The sequence below is a fragment of the Cuculus canorus genome, chromosome 3 (genome assembly GCF_017976375.1).
Source record: "Cuculus canorus isolate bCucCan1 chromosome 3, bCucCan1.pri, whole genome shotgun sequence".
Taxonomy (NCBI): domain Eukaryota; kingdom Metazoa; phylum Chordata; class Aves; order Cuculiformes; family Cuculidae; genus Cuculus; species Cuculus canorus.
In genome coordinates, this window is record NC_071403.1 from 122684620 (window position 1) to 122702915 (window position 18296).

The 18296-nt window shown below is 51.8% G+C and overlaps 1 protein-coding gene across 5 annotated transcripts in view; it reads right to left on the reverse strand.

Annotated features, from left to right (window-relative positions):
• GALNT14 (polypeptide N-acetylgalactosaminyltransferase 14) overlaps nt 1–18296 on the reverse strand; it is a 91431-nt gene that overhangs the window by 15919 nt on the left and 57216 nt on the right. For all 5 annotated transcript variants that reach the window (XM_054060884.1, XM_054060887.1, XM_054060882.1 and 2 more), the window contains exons 4-9: nt 14297–14364; nt 11833–11898; nt 10023–10144; nt 5346–5433; nt 4588–4672; nt 3081–3184 (exon numbers count right to left, since the gene is read on the reverse strand). In XM_054060884.1, coding sequence (XP_053916859.1) covers nt 3081–3184; nt 4588–4672; nt 5346–5433; nt 10023–10144; nt 11833–11898; nt 14297–14364 — 533 coding nt within the window. The remainder of the gene's footprint in view (nt 1–3080; nt 3185–4587; nt 4673–5345; nt 5434–10022; nt 10145–11832; nt 11899–14296; nt 14365–18296) is intronic.

Here is an 18296-nt window from a genome sequence, read left to right on the forward strand (position 1 = left end):
ACAGAGAGCTGCAAATCCATCACCTGTCCCAAATGGACAGCCGCTTACCCTGCCCAGGACATGCTCTGACCCTGCACACATCTTCATGCAAAGGTCAGCGGGGGGAGAGATTATCTCAAAAAGATCTGGATAAGCTGTCAGGATGGGAAACATCTCCCTGCTGTCCCCAGCTGCTCTGTGGCTGGTCCACCAGGCCCTTCTGGAGGAAAACAAGCCTGTGGCACAACTGACGGCAGAAGTTACAGGGCCCCTGCCAGGGAGCTGGACGAAATCCTAGCTGGCGAGGCAGGATGGGTGAGCAGAATGGCCAATCTAACAGCTCCATCTGCTCCCAATGCCTGCGAAACTATGAATCTGCAGTTCCGTTGTCAGAAAGTCACGCTTAGACAGAACCAGCATGGAAAAGAAACGACATTAAAAAGAAAAGGCTCCTGTGGTTCTTTGCATCCCATTTTATCATCTGTTGACAGTACACAGCTACATGTAGCGTACATTTACTCCCAAACTACAAATTCCTTTTTGCTTCCCCCCACCTTTGGCTACCGAAGTTAGGCAGGAGGCCACCCACCGCCTCCGCTGGCTCCTGCCCCCAGCCATCTCCCCACATACACCGGCACAAAGATGAATTGTCCCCAGGCTGGATGTGGGCAAAGTGCCTACAGTAGGAAGGCCATTTGCGCAGTATGGACAGGAGTCCTCCCCCTCCTTTGCGAACTCGCAAAGCTGTCACCCCTCCAAAACCAACTCACAGCCTCAAGGAGCAAAGGAGAACCAGAGCCCAGACCTCTAAACCCACATCCTCTTGACATACTCAGCTCAGCCATGAGGTGGACGTTGCCGCGGTCATGCGAGCCGCCTGCATGGCACTCCTGTCCCTGCTCCCAGCACACTGCCTGCTCCTGAGCTGATGGAAATGGGAGGCTGGAACAGCCAAAACACCCTCTCACCTTGATGCCCAGGTCCAAAATTTCAAAGCCTGAGCCCATCCTCAACATCTGCCCTGGCAGCAGGGACCAGCAAAGGCTGGAGTGGGAAAACACACCAGGGAGGAGAAGTAGTGTTTTCCAGAAACCCCTTCCCCTTCCCTTCTCTGCTGTGTTTAGAGGGAAAAGCTTCAACAGCAGCTGGAGCCTCAACACCTTGCCCAGCACCAAGTACTTTGAGGCCAATAAAACGTGCCCTTGTGCCACGTCCTGGTGCTATTAAGCAGCAACCTTAATCACAGCTGCAGGGAAAGGAGATTACAGCAGGATGCGGCCACTCTAAGCTGCTGTGCTTGTTGCCCTCGCACAGGGCTGCTGCTCTCGTTGCGTGTGTGCCGCAGGCTGGCCACACTGCTGTAGGGCAGTGCCCAATGAAAGGCAACACCGAGCCCAGTGGCTGCAAACCCCCGCGTGGCTGCTGCCTCGGGTCTTGCCCTCCTCGGGTCCTTCTGCTCAGCCTGAGAGAAGAGCAACTCCCTGAAGCACTGCGAGGGAAGGACCTGCGCCGTTCAGTCCCTGACCGGTGAGATGGGATCCGCCCGGCTGCTGAAGCAGACCTGTGCTTTCTCACTGCAGCATTAAGTTGCCCAGCCCATGGTTGGCCTTTTCCCTTTGTGTCACACCGTCACCTGCTTTTCGGGACCAGCGCTCCCCCGGGCACAGTGCCAGTAAGGGAAATATTGTGCTCTGTAGGACAGGCCATGAAGGCACTCATGGAGCACAACGCCCGCCCTTGCAGGGCCCTGGAGATGAAGATTCCCCAGAGGGCGGGCAGGCTGCCCTGTCACTGCTCATCTCCCAGGAGCAGCTCGTGCTGGCTGCTGTCGGAGAATACTGACAAGCAGAGACGGACAGTGGGTCAGGTGCAGTGCAGCAGTCCCTTTCCTGTCTGGTTCCCTTCCTAAATCCTTTGTTTGGGCTGTTGTCACCAGCAGGGGAGGTGGGAGGCCTGCTGATCCCTCCAAGGTACTGGAGACACCCCACTCAGATGTGCAGATGCTTCAGGTCAGAAGGGCAGTAAGACATCCACCCACAGAGAGAAAGCACAAGGGCAAGAGATTCCACTGCACAGCAAGATACAAATAAATAAAATATAGTAGAGGAAAAAGGGATGTGAAGGAAGCAACAGTGCCAGGCAGTGATGGGTCACAGCAAGGTAGCAGCATCCCTTCCCTTGGATGACTGACAGCGTCGCTTTATGTGTTAAGACACGAGATCCTTCCTTCCTTGCCAGCCACACTCCCCAGAGGTGTGAGCTATTAAAGCCAGGTTCTGATCTGTCTTCCTGACATCGAGTGCCTCCCTCTCCTGTCACGGATACAGACAATTCCTCTGATCTGCAGCATCGCTGCAGCTTCAAAGTAAGAACAGCCCGGGCTGATGAGCTCCACCTGACACGGGGAACACAGGACAGGCTGTTACCACTTTCATGTGCCCTCTCCAGTTTGCACACAGTATTTCTCAATGCCCGTCCTGCCCTGTGACAGCGGGCAAAGGAAACTGAATTTAGGTCAGCTCTCAACCTTCTTTTTGCGTGCAGGATAAACGATAGCGTGAAGGAGAGCTTGGCAGCGCTCGGCCATCTTGTGACGCAGGAATGGGGAAGCAGCCTGGTTACTTTGCTACCTGCCTGCAGCGTGGCAATGGAGCTCCACGGAGCTACTGTTCCAAGCACTCTGCACAGTCTGTGAAGCACCGATGCTGCAGTACACAGCTCTGAAATGCTGTCATCAGACAATGGAGTGAGACACATCCCTGCTTTATTAATGAGAAAATAAGATTGGGAAGGAATAGGATGATGTGTGTGGTGTTCTCTCATCTCTTGGTAGCACCAAAGCTGAGAGCTCTGGGTTTTCAGGTATTTACCTATAGAAAATGAACACAGCATGGAAGGTAGCAAGTATCAGCAACTGCTCAGCTCCCATCATTCGTGGCTGCCGGATCCCTTACTCACCTAAGACCATAACCTATGAATGCAAGTGAGGAAACTCATGCAGAGCATTCAAAGCAAAGTCCAAAATGACCTTGTGCCCATCTGGCACGACTCGGGAAGAGAAGCCAACACAGCAGGGCACAGGAGGAAGCAGAGTGACTCACCAAAGTTCTCCCCGCCCCAGATGTCCATGGCACTGTCGTACTTCCCCAGGCGGTTGAACCAGGCTTTGTCAATCACAAACAGCCCTCCAGCAATGATGGGAGTCCTGCAGAATGGGTAAGGGAAGATGGGACATGCTCTCAAACACTGCTGCAGCACCTGGATGCACAGAAGCAGTCCTTCCCTTTGCCTCTCTCTCTTTCCATCATCAGGACACTACCTGCGTATCTCCTTCTCAACAAACAAGGACAACACACCTTTGAAAGCATCAGAGCCTTTCTTTCAGCTGCCTTTGTATTTTGCTGTCGCTCATAAATCGCCCAGCACTTAGTGACTGGCTAATGCACCCGTCAGCACAACTCCTACGAGCTCAAAGTTCACAGCCCTGATTGTAGGCTTCTGCATCAAAAATGCACTTAGCGCTGGGGGGGTTATTCACTCAGACGGGCTTTTTGCCTGGAGCCAGCCTATTAAGAGCTACATTCCACTGGGGAGGGGAAGGCAGAGCCAATTCAGAAGGGCTTTTTTAAAGCCATCAGTAGCTGTGTGATCTTTATTTCAAAACAGGGTTATTTTTCATTCTTAGGATGAGCTAAGAAAACTGCACAGAGAAGGTCTGTGGAGGAGGGGAGGGCAGCTCGAGGAGACTTGCCATTTCCTGCACAACCCCTGTCTCCATTCAACTGCAGACAGTGTGGGTGCCTTAGCAGAGGCTTGGGAGGAACTGGGGTGACTGCTGCGCCCAGGCAAGTCTCCACAGTGCCCTATATGGGAGGAGGACCGGGAACATGAGCCTTCAGGACGCCAGTGAGCGCTCCTGTTAACAGCAGCATCCTAAGGAGCAGCCGTGCTTTGCTCCTCTGCGAGCCTCCCGAGGCCCCGAGTTTCCCCCAGAGCACTTGGTCTCCTCCATGCCACAGAGCTCAGCGCTTCACGGCTGGGTACGCAGATGCCAGCAATCGGCGTACCGCCAAGAAAGGCTTTCAGCAGCAGGACGGACTGCCTCCATCCCATTGCAACAGGACAGACAGCATCTCTCCCGTTCAGCTTTGCTGTCTCTTCTGCACATCCTGGATTTCTAAGCCTCCTTCAGCGAGGTCCAGAAGAGCCATGCTGAGCTGGAAAGGCTCAACTAGACATCATGTTTGACCCAACTGACTGAGGGCATTGACTAACTTTTAAGCAATAGCTGATGTGAGAGAAGCAGGAGTCCAGACCACTGGGTTTCAACTTTAACCATGTTCAGCCTCCTCAGAATGACCAGATCACAAATAAACACAAATATACCGCCTTCTATCTTTGCAGCACCTTCAGGCTCCACTGCTGGGAGGTGAAGCTGCACTGTTAAAACCAAGATAGCCAGGAGCTCACTGTAGAAGTATTAGAAGTTCAGAGCTGTCCTAGAAGGAACATCGCACTGCTGCAGTGTGTGGTGACACATAAGAAGTCAGATGAGATGCCCATCCTGCCCCACATTCCTCAGGTGCCTCTTTCCCCCTCTTCCCTTACTTAATGGGTTCGGTGGGATCAAGTCGTTTGGCTTTCTGCTCCGGGGAAAGCTGCTCCCATTTGAAATGCAGACTCCAGTCAAAACCTAAGACCAAAGCAGAGAAGTGCCACAGGGAAATTAGAACTAGGTATGGATTAGAAGGCAAGGCAGGCTGCAGAAGCCGTGTTTGATGGAGTATTTTGCCCAATTTCAAATGCCTTAAGCCATGGCAATGCAGCTCTTGGGAGAAGAGACTAACGACTAACATATTTTACTACTGCATATGAACAAGAACCAACGTATTGCATTACAATTGCAAAGTCAAGCACTCCAAAGGCAGGAAAGCCAGAATTAAAACCGCTGCTGAAGCCTCACTTTGCCCCCTTGTGCACACAGATACACGCTCCGATGGATACTGCGTGCTACAAATAGCACAGGCATACTAACAAGCACTACAGCTGCATCCTCCATTTGTTGCCTAGACATCCTCCTTCGCCACTCTTTGGCAGCCCGGCTTTCCATGCTGCCAAGGGTAGCTTTGACACGACCCTTCTTTCCTGCTTGACCGCCTTATCCGCTGTAGCACACATCATTCCTCACTTACCTGTCTCTAAACCAGGCTGGAAATAGCCAGTGGGGAGCACTCAGCAGGGCTAACGTGCTTTTAGCAAGATAGCAGGAGCAAGTCGTGCAGCGCAGAGCCACCAGCTCCTTGGGCCAGTGCACGCTGACACCGCAGGATGGACGCCCACGGGGCATGCACGTGCGGTGCACTTACCTCCTCTGAGGTCCGAGGAAGCTGCCACATAGGCAAAAGTGTCCAAGTTGATGATGTCAATAACAGGGCTGACCACTCGGGTGGGATCCTGGAAAGCAGAAGCAAAATGACCCATAACTTCAGATCACACCACTCAAACCGGACAAGGGATGCTCTGAACTCCTGGAGACATCAGGTGCCTTGAAATCTCGAAGACATTCAGGTTTGCGAGGGAAAAGCACCCGTCGCTGCCTCCTCCTCAGCCATTACATCAGTTCAGGCAAGGAATTAGCGATAGAAGTACTGCTGGGAGCCTGGGAAGACAGGCGCTTCCTCTCCTAAGAAAGAGGCCGGCATGCTGCTGGGCCGTGGAGCATCTCTCGGTGGCTTTGGCTTCACCCACAGTCTCTTCCCCTGCGTGCACTCAGCACCGAACTCAGCTGGAAGCAAAGCTCTGCCTGTCTTTTGTAAATTCACCAATGCATCCCCCTTTCACTTCCCTTAAGTCCTTTTTACTGGATTTCAGAAGTCAGGCACAGGCAGTTGAAACACAGGGGAAAAACACAGGCAGTCAAGCAGCTTAATTACAGGCTTTTTTAAAAATGTACAAACAGTGAGGATAAAGCTAAAGTTCTGCCAAAGGTGTGGAAGGGTTAAAAAAAAAAAGACCTGAATTATTTTAAATTGTTAGTGGCAATTTAATTTACATCTTGTTATGGGCAAAGAGATTACACCAACAGTTAACAATGAAAATATCTACAGGAGGAAGAGACTCTGACAGCTCTGACTGGTCTCTTATCTCCCTTTTTCTTCTCAAAAATCTCAAACTCCAATTATAGCTCAAAATTCCAAGCTTTTACCCTCACCCTCAGCTCAAATTGCTTTTCACAACCATGCAAAGAAAAGCATCTGAGCACATGCGGGCTTGCTTTCTCACTTGGAAAATACTTTGGTTTAGAAATTTAGTCTTAACAAAGACGTACTGAAATGCAGCCATCAAGGAGCAACCAAAGGCCATGAACTGGAAGCTGCTGCTACAGCTCAGATTTTCCAAATGAGCATGACAAATACTTTCCACAACAACGTCAAGTCAGGAGTCTTAACTGGGCTTTCTGTGGGTCAAATATCCCACTGAAAGGGCAGGGCCTGGGTACCAACATACCACATGCAGAAACTCAAGTCAATCCCGGCACAATGACCCTTTCCAGGCCATGGTTCTCCATGATGAGGGTGGTGAGGCCCTGGCCCAGGTTGCCCAGAGCAGTGGTGGTTGGATGGGGCTTTGAGCCTCCTGATCGGGAGGGAGGTGTCCCTCCCCATGGCAGGGAGTGGGACTGGCGGGGCTTTGAGGTCCCTTCCAACTCAAACCATTCCATGATTCGATGATTCTATGGCACCTGCTGCAAAGCGTCCCCCAGGACACCCAAGCATCCTTTACTTGCCTGAGGGTATGGGATAGGTTTTAAGCAAAGCATCTGCTTTACCTGCCGAACACTGCAGGGAAAGGATCACATCCAGTCACTTAAAACTTATCCCCTTGAGCACCTTACTGGTGAGAGCTAACAAGGAGCCCACGCACACCCCAGTTGCAGTTCTGCCTCTATACTCATTGCAAGAAACTTCTTGCAAGAAACCCCCTCTGCCTCTCAGCTGAATGCGTTAGTGCAGAGCACTGGCAGCTTTCAGTAGCGCTGCCTTCTCCCTGCCACGGCACGGGGACATTCGGATTTACTCAGCTCTCACGAAGGTCTCACTGACCCTCAGCAGCAGAGAGTGGCTCGAGAGCACAGCGCTGCTGCTAGGGTTTATTTTGGGTTGAGCACCAGATCTCATTATAGGCAGCTTCACCCTTCTGGATTGTTGACACCCTCCCATGCCAGGGCACATCAACACTAACAATGCAAAAATCTTCAATCCTCTTTCATGTTAAACTCTCAAAATACTGAGAATGTTCCTCCCACATACTTATCAAACAAACTATATTATGGAACTAAACCACAAGGAGAAAACTCTGAAAACAGCCTTAAGGACAACATTTCAATGTTGTTGAAGGACCTCGACTGCAGCTCATCTCCCAGCGTCCACATCATGACCTTGTAATGGTCAGCAACAAGAGCCACAGATGCTCCTCTGGCCCCTCAGCAGCTTCAAGCCAGGCTGCCCATCGCAGGCCTTTCCCTGCCTCAGGAGAGCATCAGACTGGGAGGAAACTTGAGCTGGAAGTGGGGGCTCACCATCCACTGGTTCATCCCAGTGCCATCTGCAAACCTAGTCTCGGGCGAGCTCATTGATCTATACTGCAAAAGCACCCTGGGGTGGATTATTATGTTTTTAGTTGAAATGCACCATAACGGGTTTTGAGATATTTGTTCCGTAAGTAAAAATAAAAGCCCATGCCCACATGCTTGCAGACACATTGGTGCAGAACACCGCTGTCACTGCCACTCCCTGGGGGACACACCCTCCCAGGCACCCCCAGGCACCCTGCTCTTCCCCTCTTACCCCTGCTCTTAGACTTCCCAGTCCTGCAGAGGTTTCCAAACCCGCGTGCCAGGCAGGCACTGCCCAACCCTGACAACAACTGTGGGCCTGGGCAGGAGACACCGTCGACTGCTGGGAAAACTCCACATGGGGCTCAAAGAGGCACCGGCATGTGTGTCCATGGGGGTACATGGTGGCACACACTCGCGCTGGCACTTCTCACCACGGAAAGCTGCAGGAAGAGCTGCTCTGCCCAAGGAAGCAGAAGAGAAGGAACATGTAGGGTGGCTGGTGGTGGCGAAAGCACAGGGTGTGCTTCAAGGCACTCACCGCTCCTTTCCTGGAAACTTAGGTCTCATCAGCTCAAATCAAACTGCTCCTAGGAGTAATGCGGTAATAAAAGACACTTTCTAGGTGGCTAAACCTCCCCAGAGCTGTCAGATGAGGATGCCTCTTTAGCACAGCCTGAAGGTGGCAGCAGTAACATTTCATACACCACTCGGAACAATATTTTAACCCTGATAGAAACAACAGGAAAGGTGAGCCTGGAAGAAGGAAATGCAGGATTCCTGTCCTTACCCTGCAGCTTTTGTGAGCAGCTAAAAACAAAGCAATTGGGACCCCACTTGGTTTGCAAGTCCTCCAACACTCTTCATAGTATGTCTCCCTTGCTGCCCTGTGGCTGGGGCAGGATAAGCAGCAGGAGCAACAATGCAGGCTTACAGACGGCCTTCCTTCCAGCCAGAGAATCATTTAACCCAGGAGAGCAAATAAACAGAAGTTCATGGAGTCAATGTGTGCATTCGATGCTAGTTCAGACCACAATGCAGGGAAACTCTTACGGAGATGCCGCATAATGTGCCTCATCCAGAGTCACCTACCCCACAGGTGCCGAACGTGGGGCACAGTCCCGGACCTGAACTGGAAAGCAGCTCTGCCTGCCTCCTTCCTGCTGCCACTGCCACCCTTCCTCTGCCAAAACACACCAAATGCTCTGCCTAAGAGAGAGGCAATTGCTCTGGATATCCCTCACCGAAATCCAGCAGGGCTTTGGCAAGGAATGAGGAAATCCTTTCTTAGAAAACACTCAGAGAAACAGCAACGCAGTGAAGTTCCATTGTGCCCCCACCCTGGGGAAGGCTGGCTGCGAGGTGCGAGTGGGGTTTCACAGCATGTGTTCTCCTAATTCTACCAGATCAGCCATCGGTAATGTGAAAAGGCCTTTTTCATCACATCATCATTTTTCCGCAGCTCCATGGCCCAGCCTGGGACCTCTCCGTCGCCGGCCACACTGAGTGCCAGCAGCACCCACTGCCCTGGCCACGTGGAGAGACCCAACCTGCTGTCCCCCTTCCCCTGTCCCAACACTGCCATGCACAGGGCATGCACAGCTCGGCCGGCTCAGCTCCCACATGCATAGATGTGCAGAGCAGGACACCTCAGATGAGGGAGGGTACTGCGAGCAGTAGCCAAGCAGATCTGTCCATAACCCACCGCACGGCCTCTTCCTTGCTCCTCACTGCCCCTATTCCAACACAACTCAGTAGTTTTAAAACTACTGAGCAATAAATTCCAGCACTCAGGGGTGCAATGAGGATGGGGGAAAAAGGCACGGTGAAGGGCAAGGACCACACGTCCACGATGGAGCCAAAGGTTTCGTCTCCCATGCTGTGCCAGCAGGACACCGGCACAGTGCTCCCTGCATCCCAAAGGACAGGGCGCTGGGAGCCTCTGTGCACGCATCTGGTGAGAGCCACTGGCGGCGAAAGGCGAATGACATTGTCTGCTCCAAAATCCGCAGAACTTAAATCCTATTAAATCAATTTATTAGCGCTTAATTTGCATGAAATTAAATTCGGGCCCTCTTCAAGGAGCCATCAACTCCCTTAAATCATCAACACTGAGCATTTTACATGAACCTAATTAAAAACTCTGCTGGAGCACTGCCCACCTATTCCTCTTTCCTCGTTCAACTCGTGCTGGGTGGCTGGAGCCTCGCTGCCCAGAGGCCCCTCATCCCACTACCCACCTGCTCTCCCAGTCACAGAGATGACCCCACCTGCCTGCCGGGTGGAGGAAGACCAGAAAAGGCTGCTTTGCATCTCAGAAGCTCACGGTTTAATTACTCAGACGCCTGCACACAAACAGTTAGGGCTGGGCGACTGGGGCATTTGTGGCACGTCCCCAGTGCAGCCCTGGTCTCTTGGGAGCACTCACCTCCTTGATGCGCTGCAGCAGAGGGAGCAGCCAGTCCTTGTTCACCTCACAGTGGCTGTCCAGGAAGGTCAGGACTCCCGCTTGCGCCACATCCGCCCCTCGGATACGGGACCGGATCAGGCCTGTGCAGGGACATGCCATGTCAGCTGCTGGGCAACGTCCCCCAACTCCTCCAGCATCACCTCCTGCACTCACACATCTCCTGGGGTCTGACCCATCCAGATCTCATTCAGATAAAGCATGGCTCAGGTTCACTGCCTCCTTTACGGTGCTGCAAGGCACACCAACCATTTCTCAAGCAATAAATGCTTCCACCTACATTAATGATTTATGACATTTATGCCAATCCCTAATTTGTGCAATTATTCCTGCTGTCACCTTCTGGGGCAAAACAGGACCTGAAATGCTTCCATAACCCCAGCAGGCAATAAATCTAACTGAGACCTAATTCAGCATGGAATGGGCCAGGGGAGCCGAGGGTGGGTCTTCTGTGGGAAGCCACCTATGTAGGCAGAAGGCGCAAGGGAACTGTAGCGTTAAGAATGGAGATGGTCTGTTGGAAAAGGGGGACTGTTGGAAGGCAGGCTGCTCAAGCAGAGCAGAGCTTCTTGATGAAGGAGAAGCAGTGGAAATATGAGGGGAGACAGGTGCAGATAACCACGGACAGGAGGGCTTCAGAGAGTAGCCACACATCAGGTCCACACAGGAGGAGGTCACTGACTTCATATTAACTCCTTAGAGAACAGGAGCCTAGGAACATCCTCTGAGCATGAGGGAGAGGGACAGGAGAAGGAAGCCTGGAGCAGAGAAGGAAGCCAAAGTCACCTCCTGCAATGCAGGTTGTCCTTGTATCTCTCTTCAGAGAGAGAGACCTTTTAAGACCTTGCGGGTAGGCAGGGTCTGCTGCATCCACCCCAGCCCCACCAGATCCTAGCAGGTCCTGAGGAACTCAGCTTCAGTGATGCATTAAGTGATGTCATCCCTCCAGGCAGGGTTCCCAAATCCCAACTGCTTTCCAGAGCACCAGCTCCTCCAGTTCCACACAGTGCTAGTGGCTAGCAGATGCAACTCGCTCTCCCGCCACTAACGGAGGGAAGAAAGGCCAGGAGGAGGTGCAGAGCTGTGAAGACCTACCCTCCTGTCAGCATGCATGTGTCTAACACCCACAGGGGTGATCCCACCCTGAAATCAGACCTGGAGCTGAAACCTTCTGCAGGAAGAATCCACAAACCCTCTCTGCTCCTCAGCCTCTCCAGCCTGAAGCATGCTTGGACTCGTGCCTTTGATTTGCAGCGTGAAGAAACTTCTTTGTTTTTCATTCTCCTAATAGCATAAAGCAGGACTCGAGAACACCTATTTCAACCATGAGGAATCTCCAAAGGTTGCCAGCAGCAGCCCAGAAGGGCACATACCCATCCTCCACACAGCCCTTCTAAATCTTTTAAACGTAATTAATTAAGTTTTATAAAAAAAAAAATCCCCACAGAAGCAGCAGGAGCTGATCTCCTCTCTTTCATTAGAGGAAACATCTTTAAAAATAAGACCTGGGGCTTTGTTTTGCCTGTTCCAATTTTCTGGCTAATAAGCTACAGCTGAGCCTCATTGGATATCTTAATAGTCCCCTCTTTTTCAGCAAAATAGGGGTAGAAATCTACTTCAACTCTCAACCCTTTATCGAGTCTCCTTTTATCGGGGCCTCTACTCTCCAGCAGCCACCATCCTCCCTTGTCACCCATTCCATAAGGTCCCCATCACTCCCACGCCTCCCGAAATTTGTTTCCCACCTGGGCCATGAGCCAGCAGCTCTTACCTTCTCGCCGTCCGTTCCGCAGGCACTTCACCTTGGGGAGCCTGCCCAGCAAGCGGCAGTCATCAGCTTGGGAAACATAAAGGGAGGACACATCACCCTCAGCCCTCATGGTGGCTCTGGCAGCAGAACTGGCACCAGGGAAAGTTTGGAGCAGGGAGAAGTCCCTGTCACGGACTGGCCGATGGCTTGTTCGGGGGGTGGCACTGCTAGGACACAACAAGACTCACGCAGCATAAATCAGGGCTGGCAGGGCAGCAGTTCTCATGAAACCTACAAACCCAGCGGATTTACACCAAGAACAGCTGCATTATGCTGTAAAGTCAGACTAGAAGAGCAGCAGTTGGGGTCAGAATCTGACTTTTTGCCCATTAATAACTATTTTTGGTAGCTACAAAGCAACATATCAGGTGTTTCGTGCACGTCTGCCTCGTGAGCCCTGAGTTATGGGAAAGAGAAGGTCAGAGAGCTCCATGGAGCAGTTGGAGGTTCCCTATGCCCTGGACAGCAGCAGCTCTGTGAGGCAGAGACTTCGCAGCTGCCCACATCCCAGCTGAGGAGGCCCTGCGATCCTGTGTGCATTTCCTGCCACTCCTCTCGCCTTGGTGCTGCCTGCAGCCCCGGCATCCTCCTGGCGAGAGCTGGGTCTGCGGGCAGATGCACTCAGCACAGCCCGTCTACCTCTGCATGCCTACACTGTGACCCCCACAACCCCTTTGTGCCTCTCATTGCTCTGCCTCCTCTTCGTCAGCACTAAAACCACATGTGCACCCCAGCCCTGCCACTCACCCCATGCACCCACAGCACCTCTGAGCACTTCTGTCCTCTCCAGCAATCCTTGCAGACAAGAGGCATCACCATACCCCTATCCCTATCGACTCAGCACAGCGCTGCATGCTCTGCGCACACCAGGGGAGCAGAAGTGGCTGGGGTTGGCTACGGACCTACAGCAGAGATGTGCTGGGAAGAGCGGGAACCTGCGTGCAGAACAACTGCATCCCAGCCAATACAATGTCAGCAGGCAGAGAGGTGAGAAATGAGACACAGCTGGGCACGAGATAAAAGCATCAATCGCTTTGGGTGGGCTGCAGAGGGAAAACTGGGCTGCAGAGGGAAAACTGACCGTGTGTGTAGTGTATTATGCAAATGCACGTATTTTATGTAAATGCATGCAACCCAGATGCCAGCAGGCTCAGGGTATCACAGGGAAGGGGACGTAAAACAGCTGAGAAGTGCTGGCTTGGAGTAGCTGAGGTGCTGCTCTAAGTTAGGCGAGAACCAGGTGCCCCCCTGCTCCCTGGGATGAGCTGAACTCCACCCCTGCTCCCCCTCCCAGTTCAGGGCACTGGGCACACTGAGACAAGGGAGCTGCAGTTCTGCAAATCTTTCTTCTTTCAGGAAGACAAGTGCTTTGCCTGTTTAGCTAAATAACCATCATTTACTTCCTGCACCCCTCAAGAAGCCTGCTCAGCTCTATGCCAGGGCAGCTCAAGTCTATGCACCTCCATCGCAACTGCTCTCACCCAGCACTCTCACTCCAGGCACTGGAGTGACTACCAAGACCACCACAAGCCCTGCAAACCCTTTCCCTGGTTTCTGCCACTGACCAGGGAGCCTAGAAGTGGGTCTCATCTGAGATCTGTCTGCACTGCGCTCTGAGGCAGTGCCTGTTTATAACATCCAAGAGCGCAGATCCTATTTTTTTTAAACCTCTCTGGTTTTGTTCTCACAATTCCCAGAAAGCAGATGCGTTTTGCATCTCCTTGAAACTCACATCCTGCGGGCTGCTCAGCTGAGGTGTAGTCTATCACCATTTTTGTGCCCGAGACAGCTGTTGAGCAGGCTCAGCACCTGGATCTTCCACTTGCCCATCCCACCAGGCAAGGTCTTTAGCTGGGGTGGTTCCCAGGGAGCCTCTGAGGCTTCACCTGCCAACTCCTGCTGGAGGTCATACCCGCTCACACTGTGTACCCAGAGGGAGTGACAGGAGGACATTGGCTGTCGTGGCGTACAGTACTGCTTATGAGGCATCTCAAAAATGCGCAGCCCAAGCAGAAATCCTCCACAAATGTATGCAGAACATATGCAGACATCAGGAGGGTCGGACTATCATTACCCTGTGCGATTCCAGTGATGCCAGCCCAGAGTTGCTCCTGGCTGCAGCTGAGAGTCAAATTAACCACACTGCGGCTGCAGTAGGATAAAACCAGGTAAGGACTGGATTCATGTCTACTAGACATAAAAATTATTTTCCATGTGCTTTTCTTGTATTTCATTTCATGAAAAGAGGTTTGATCGTTTGGAATTTGAATTCTCCATGCAGTGATGCAAAACTGGCACTGCAGGGTTTGCTTTCCGCACTAACTTAAATTTCCTTTCACTTGGACAAACTCTTCTCCCTTCTCTGCATAAATCCCAGCCTCTTTTGGTTTGGCCCCTGGCTTTTAACATAGAAAGGGTCACTTACGATCGTCACTGAAGTCATCCACAAGTATGATTTCATGGACAAGGCGCACCGGGGTGCGGTTCAGCACGCTGAAGAATGAAGAGAGAAAATCCATGACAGCACTCGACCAACTCAACAACCTAACAAACGGGGTAGGAAAGCCTGGGACGTGATCCCTGCCGAAGCACAGAAGCGTACACTCGATAAGACCCAGAAACCACGCCCCACCCCCGCAATAATCTCCAGGGCCCGGTTACCAGCTCCTGTAATCTAAGAGCCAAGCGCCCGGTATTCCTGGGAAATGGCAGAGATCCACCTTTACCACCTTAGAGAGAAAGCAGAGCACCACGTAAAGCCTGGAGAAATGGGCTCTTCAGCAACACGCACATCGCACCAATTCCCTAACGGGGCTTACAACAATGCTGCCATCATCCCGCCACCTCTCCCCGGGTAATGACACAGTGTCTGCCAGCAGCAGGACCAGCATCGAGAAAATGACCCAGCTCAAACCCATCTTTACAGAGCTCACAGCCATGCCAGGACAACTCCTGTTTTCAACCGTGAGCTGCCTGCGTTCCGGAGGCTGCCAGGAGGGTAAGAGCAGGGTTGAGCCTGCCTATTTAATGGCAGAGAGAGGCTGGAGGATGTGGTTCCTGGCTCCCTCCAGGTGGACAGAGACGGTGAAACGTGGCTGAAAACTACTATCTTCTCTGAATCACATCACCAAGCATATTATTAACAAGTCTACACCTGATTTTCCCCTTTTTCACATGGCAGAGGTCGGCAGAATTACATGTGCTTAAAATCCTGCCCCAGCAAAGGGTCACAGCTGACTTCTTGAAACCAAAACCCCAGAGCATCCTCAAAACCTCCTAAATGCTTGACCTGGGCTTTGATAACGCAGTGCAGTTATATGGCCTTTTCCAGTATTTAAACTTGTCTTCATCCTGAGCGCGGTTTCTTTTTCACAAAGGGTTTAAAATCTCCCCAAATTTCACACCTGAGTCTGCGTCTGATCTGGGTTAGAAAACACCTTCAAACCTCAAAGGGCAAACACCCCACAGTCTAACAGCCTGGAAGCCCCCAAAACCTCCAGATGCTTACTGACAGGATTCCCCGGTCTCTCAGGCTCTCAAAGCTCTGGCAAAAAGCCTGGAAGCCTGGAAAGCCACACCCCTGGCTCAGACCCCAGCCAAGTGGGGTCTAAAGGGCAGGCCCTCCACAGGACTCTAGTGCTTGGGAGCCACCAGCCTAGCCGGCAGATACCCAGAGGGGTCTCATGGCATCACCCCCGGATACCTGAGGACATTCAACCAAAGGGCTGAAAACTTCTTGATGACAACCGACAAGCCCATTCACCCAAGAGGGCTTGGAGTGTCGATGCCTCTTGCCAAGTGCCTGCTGCCTGTGCCAGTGTAACCCTAACCCACCAAGTGCTGGAGCTACCACCCTCCAGAGAGAAAGAGCTGAGCTGGATTTTTCTGGAAGAACAGGACATTCCTAGGCAGAATCTTGAAACGGGTCCTCCCTCCATGTTTAGGGTGTTTTTTTTCAGCAGAAATTCTGAAATAGAATTCAGAAAGTTTTATCTCAGACCAGAGCGGGTAAGGCTGGCACCTCCATTGTGGAGCTCCTCAAAAATCACTCCAAGCATTATTTTACCTGGAAATCGTCGTCCAGTTTCAGGATTTTGGCAAAAGCTGCAATTTTCTCCCCATGTCAGATGCCTTGCATGCCAAGGTTGGGGTGTGGAGGAAGAGAAAGGCCCTGTCCCTGAAGCAGCAGTCACAGTGGGAGCCCAAGCAGTCAGGAGCTGCTGCAGCCACCTCGGCATCACCAAGGGTTGCACCAAGCAGGGTTAGGCATCGCCGCCTCAGTGCCCACAACCTGCATTGGAAGTGGCTGAACACCCTCCTCCTGCTGGGGCACACAGAGCAGCTCAGATCTGCCAAGTGTTTTTTAAGCGTTATCATTAAGAGGTTTGTTATTTTAAAAACACCCCATACGCAAGAGCTGAGTTCAGCCAATCACTGCCGCCAGGCACCAGTGCAGCGTCTGGTGAGCGGCATCATGCTCTGTGGAACATCTAACAAGCACTGATTGCCCGGAAATCAGTGGAACCTGCAGGAAAGCAGCAGACTTGTAGAAGAGTCAGCAAAATAAATAAATAAATAACCTGCTGGGAGCAGGAGGGCAGTGAGCAACCAGCATATTCAGAGCCTGCCTCCATCCCATCTCCCCAACAGATTCTGCTGCCAGAAGGGTGACGTGGGGCTTAACTCTACAGCCAGTAAACCAGGATGACATCCCAGGAATGCCAAAGGTGGCCACTCATAGGACACAAAGGAAAAGTCAGCACGATGACTGATGAGGGAAGGGTGTCTCCAAGGACTGCTCTGGCTCCGTGAACAGCCATCCTTCCACAGGGTTCAGGACAGACAGCCCCGTGGGTGACACACCTGAAGGGAGACCTCATCGCTCTCTGCAGCTCCTGGAAAGGAGGTAGTGGAGAGGTGGGTGTTGGTCTCTTCTCCCAAGAAACAACTGATAGGATGAGGAAACGGCCTCAAGTTGCGCCAGGGGAGGTTCAGATTGCACATTAGGAAGAATTTCTTTACCGAAAAAGTGGCAAAGCACTGGCAGAGGTTGCCCAGGGCAGTGGTGGAGTCTCCACCCCAGGAAGCATTAAAAAACATGTAGACATGGCACTTCAGGACATACTTGAGTAGCCACGGTGGCATTGGGTTGATGGTTGGACTGGATGAGCTTAGAGTTCTTTTCCAACCTCAATGATTCTATGATTCTGTCACTGGGGACTGGGACTGGGACCGGCACACAGCCCTCTCCCATCTCCTGACCTGTGGGACTCGCCTAATGCACAACACTTTCCCAGATCTCAAGCCAACAAAGCCTTGGTGAGGGTGGTCCAAAGGCTGAGTCTCCCACAGCTCTAAGGGAACCGATGTCCACTGATGTCAGTGGGCTTTGAGCTCATCATCGCCCTTGCAATCCTGCGCACAGACACCTGCAAGCCTCAAAACTGCTGCTGAGCCAAGGGCTGCCTGATGCAGACACAGAGATCCAGGGAAAAGTCTGCAAGGCCGCGGCCATACCCTGCCTCCCAACACAGCTGGGAGCAAGTGCACAGGCTCTGCACCGAAGTCAAATTTGTCTACAACACATCTTCTGCCTGTGCTCTCTTATTCACACAGCAACGCACCCAGCTGCTGGAAACACAGATTATAAACACTCCACCTCGGCTCTCTTCAGGAAACAGCAGCACATTTTTGATGTTACAGGGATTTTTTTTTTCCAGACAGACTACAAAAGCAGTTTTAAAAATTCAGAGCCAGCTTTTCTATTGCTTTGCCTTTCCTCGGCTTTGATTTTTTTTATACTTTATTCTCTTTCTTTCCATGTGGTTTTTTTTTCCCTTTGCATGATCAAAATCAGCAGACAATATTGTTGTGCTTTGAAGTCCCTCTGTTATAGATTTTCTCCCCTGAAATCAAACACAGGTAGGTACAATGCAGTGATGGGCATATCTTAACAAATCAAAACAGCTTTTCAGTTCTGTTGAGCCACAGACGACAACACCTTCTCCCTTAAATCACCAAAAGGCTCGCTACCATCAAAATGAAAACTCATGCCCCCAGCTCGCTCAACCCATCGCAACCAGATTCACTACTGAATTATCTAGGAAAGTTAATACTGAGAAGTTCGTTGTTTCAATGGATTTGGCAGACGTTATGCAGATGCAGCCATGCAGAATCATAGAACCATAGAATGGTTTAGGTTGGAACAGACCTCAAAACCCATCCAGTTCCAAACCCCTCGCCATGGGAAGGGTCCCCTCCCACTGGATCAGGCGGCTCAAAGTCAGTCTGGTTGTGCTCATCACCCAGAAGAGCGGCCATCGGTGACTGCGGACATTGAACCTGAGGAACTCGTGAACTCGTTAATTCTCCCCAAGGCAACACACTGCGACCCATTAGGAGAAAAAAACACCTTGGTGAGCATA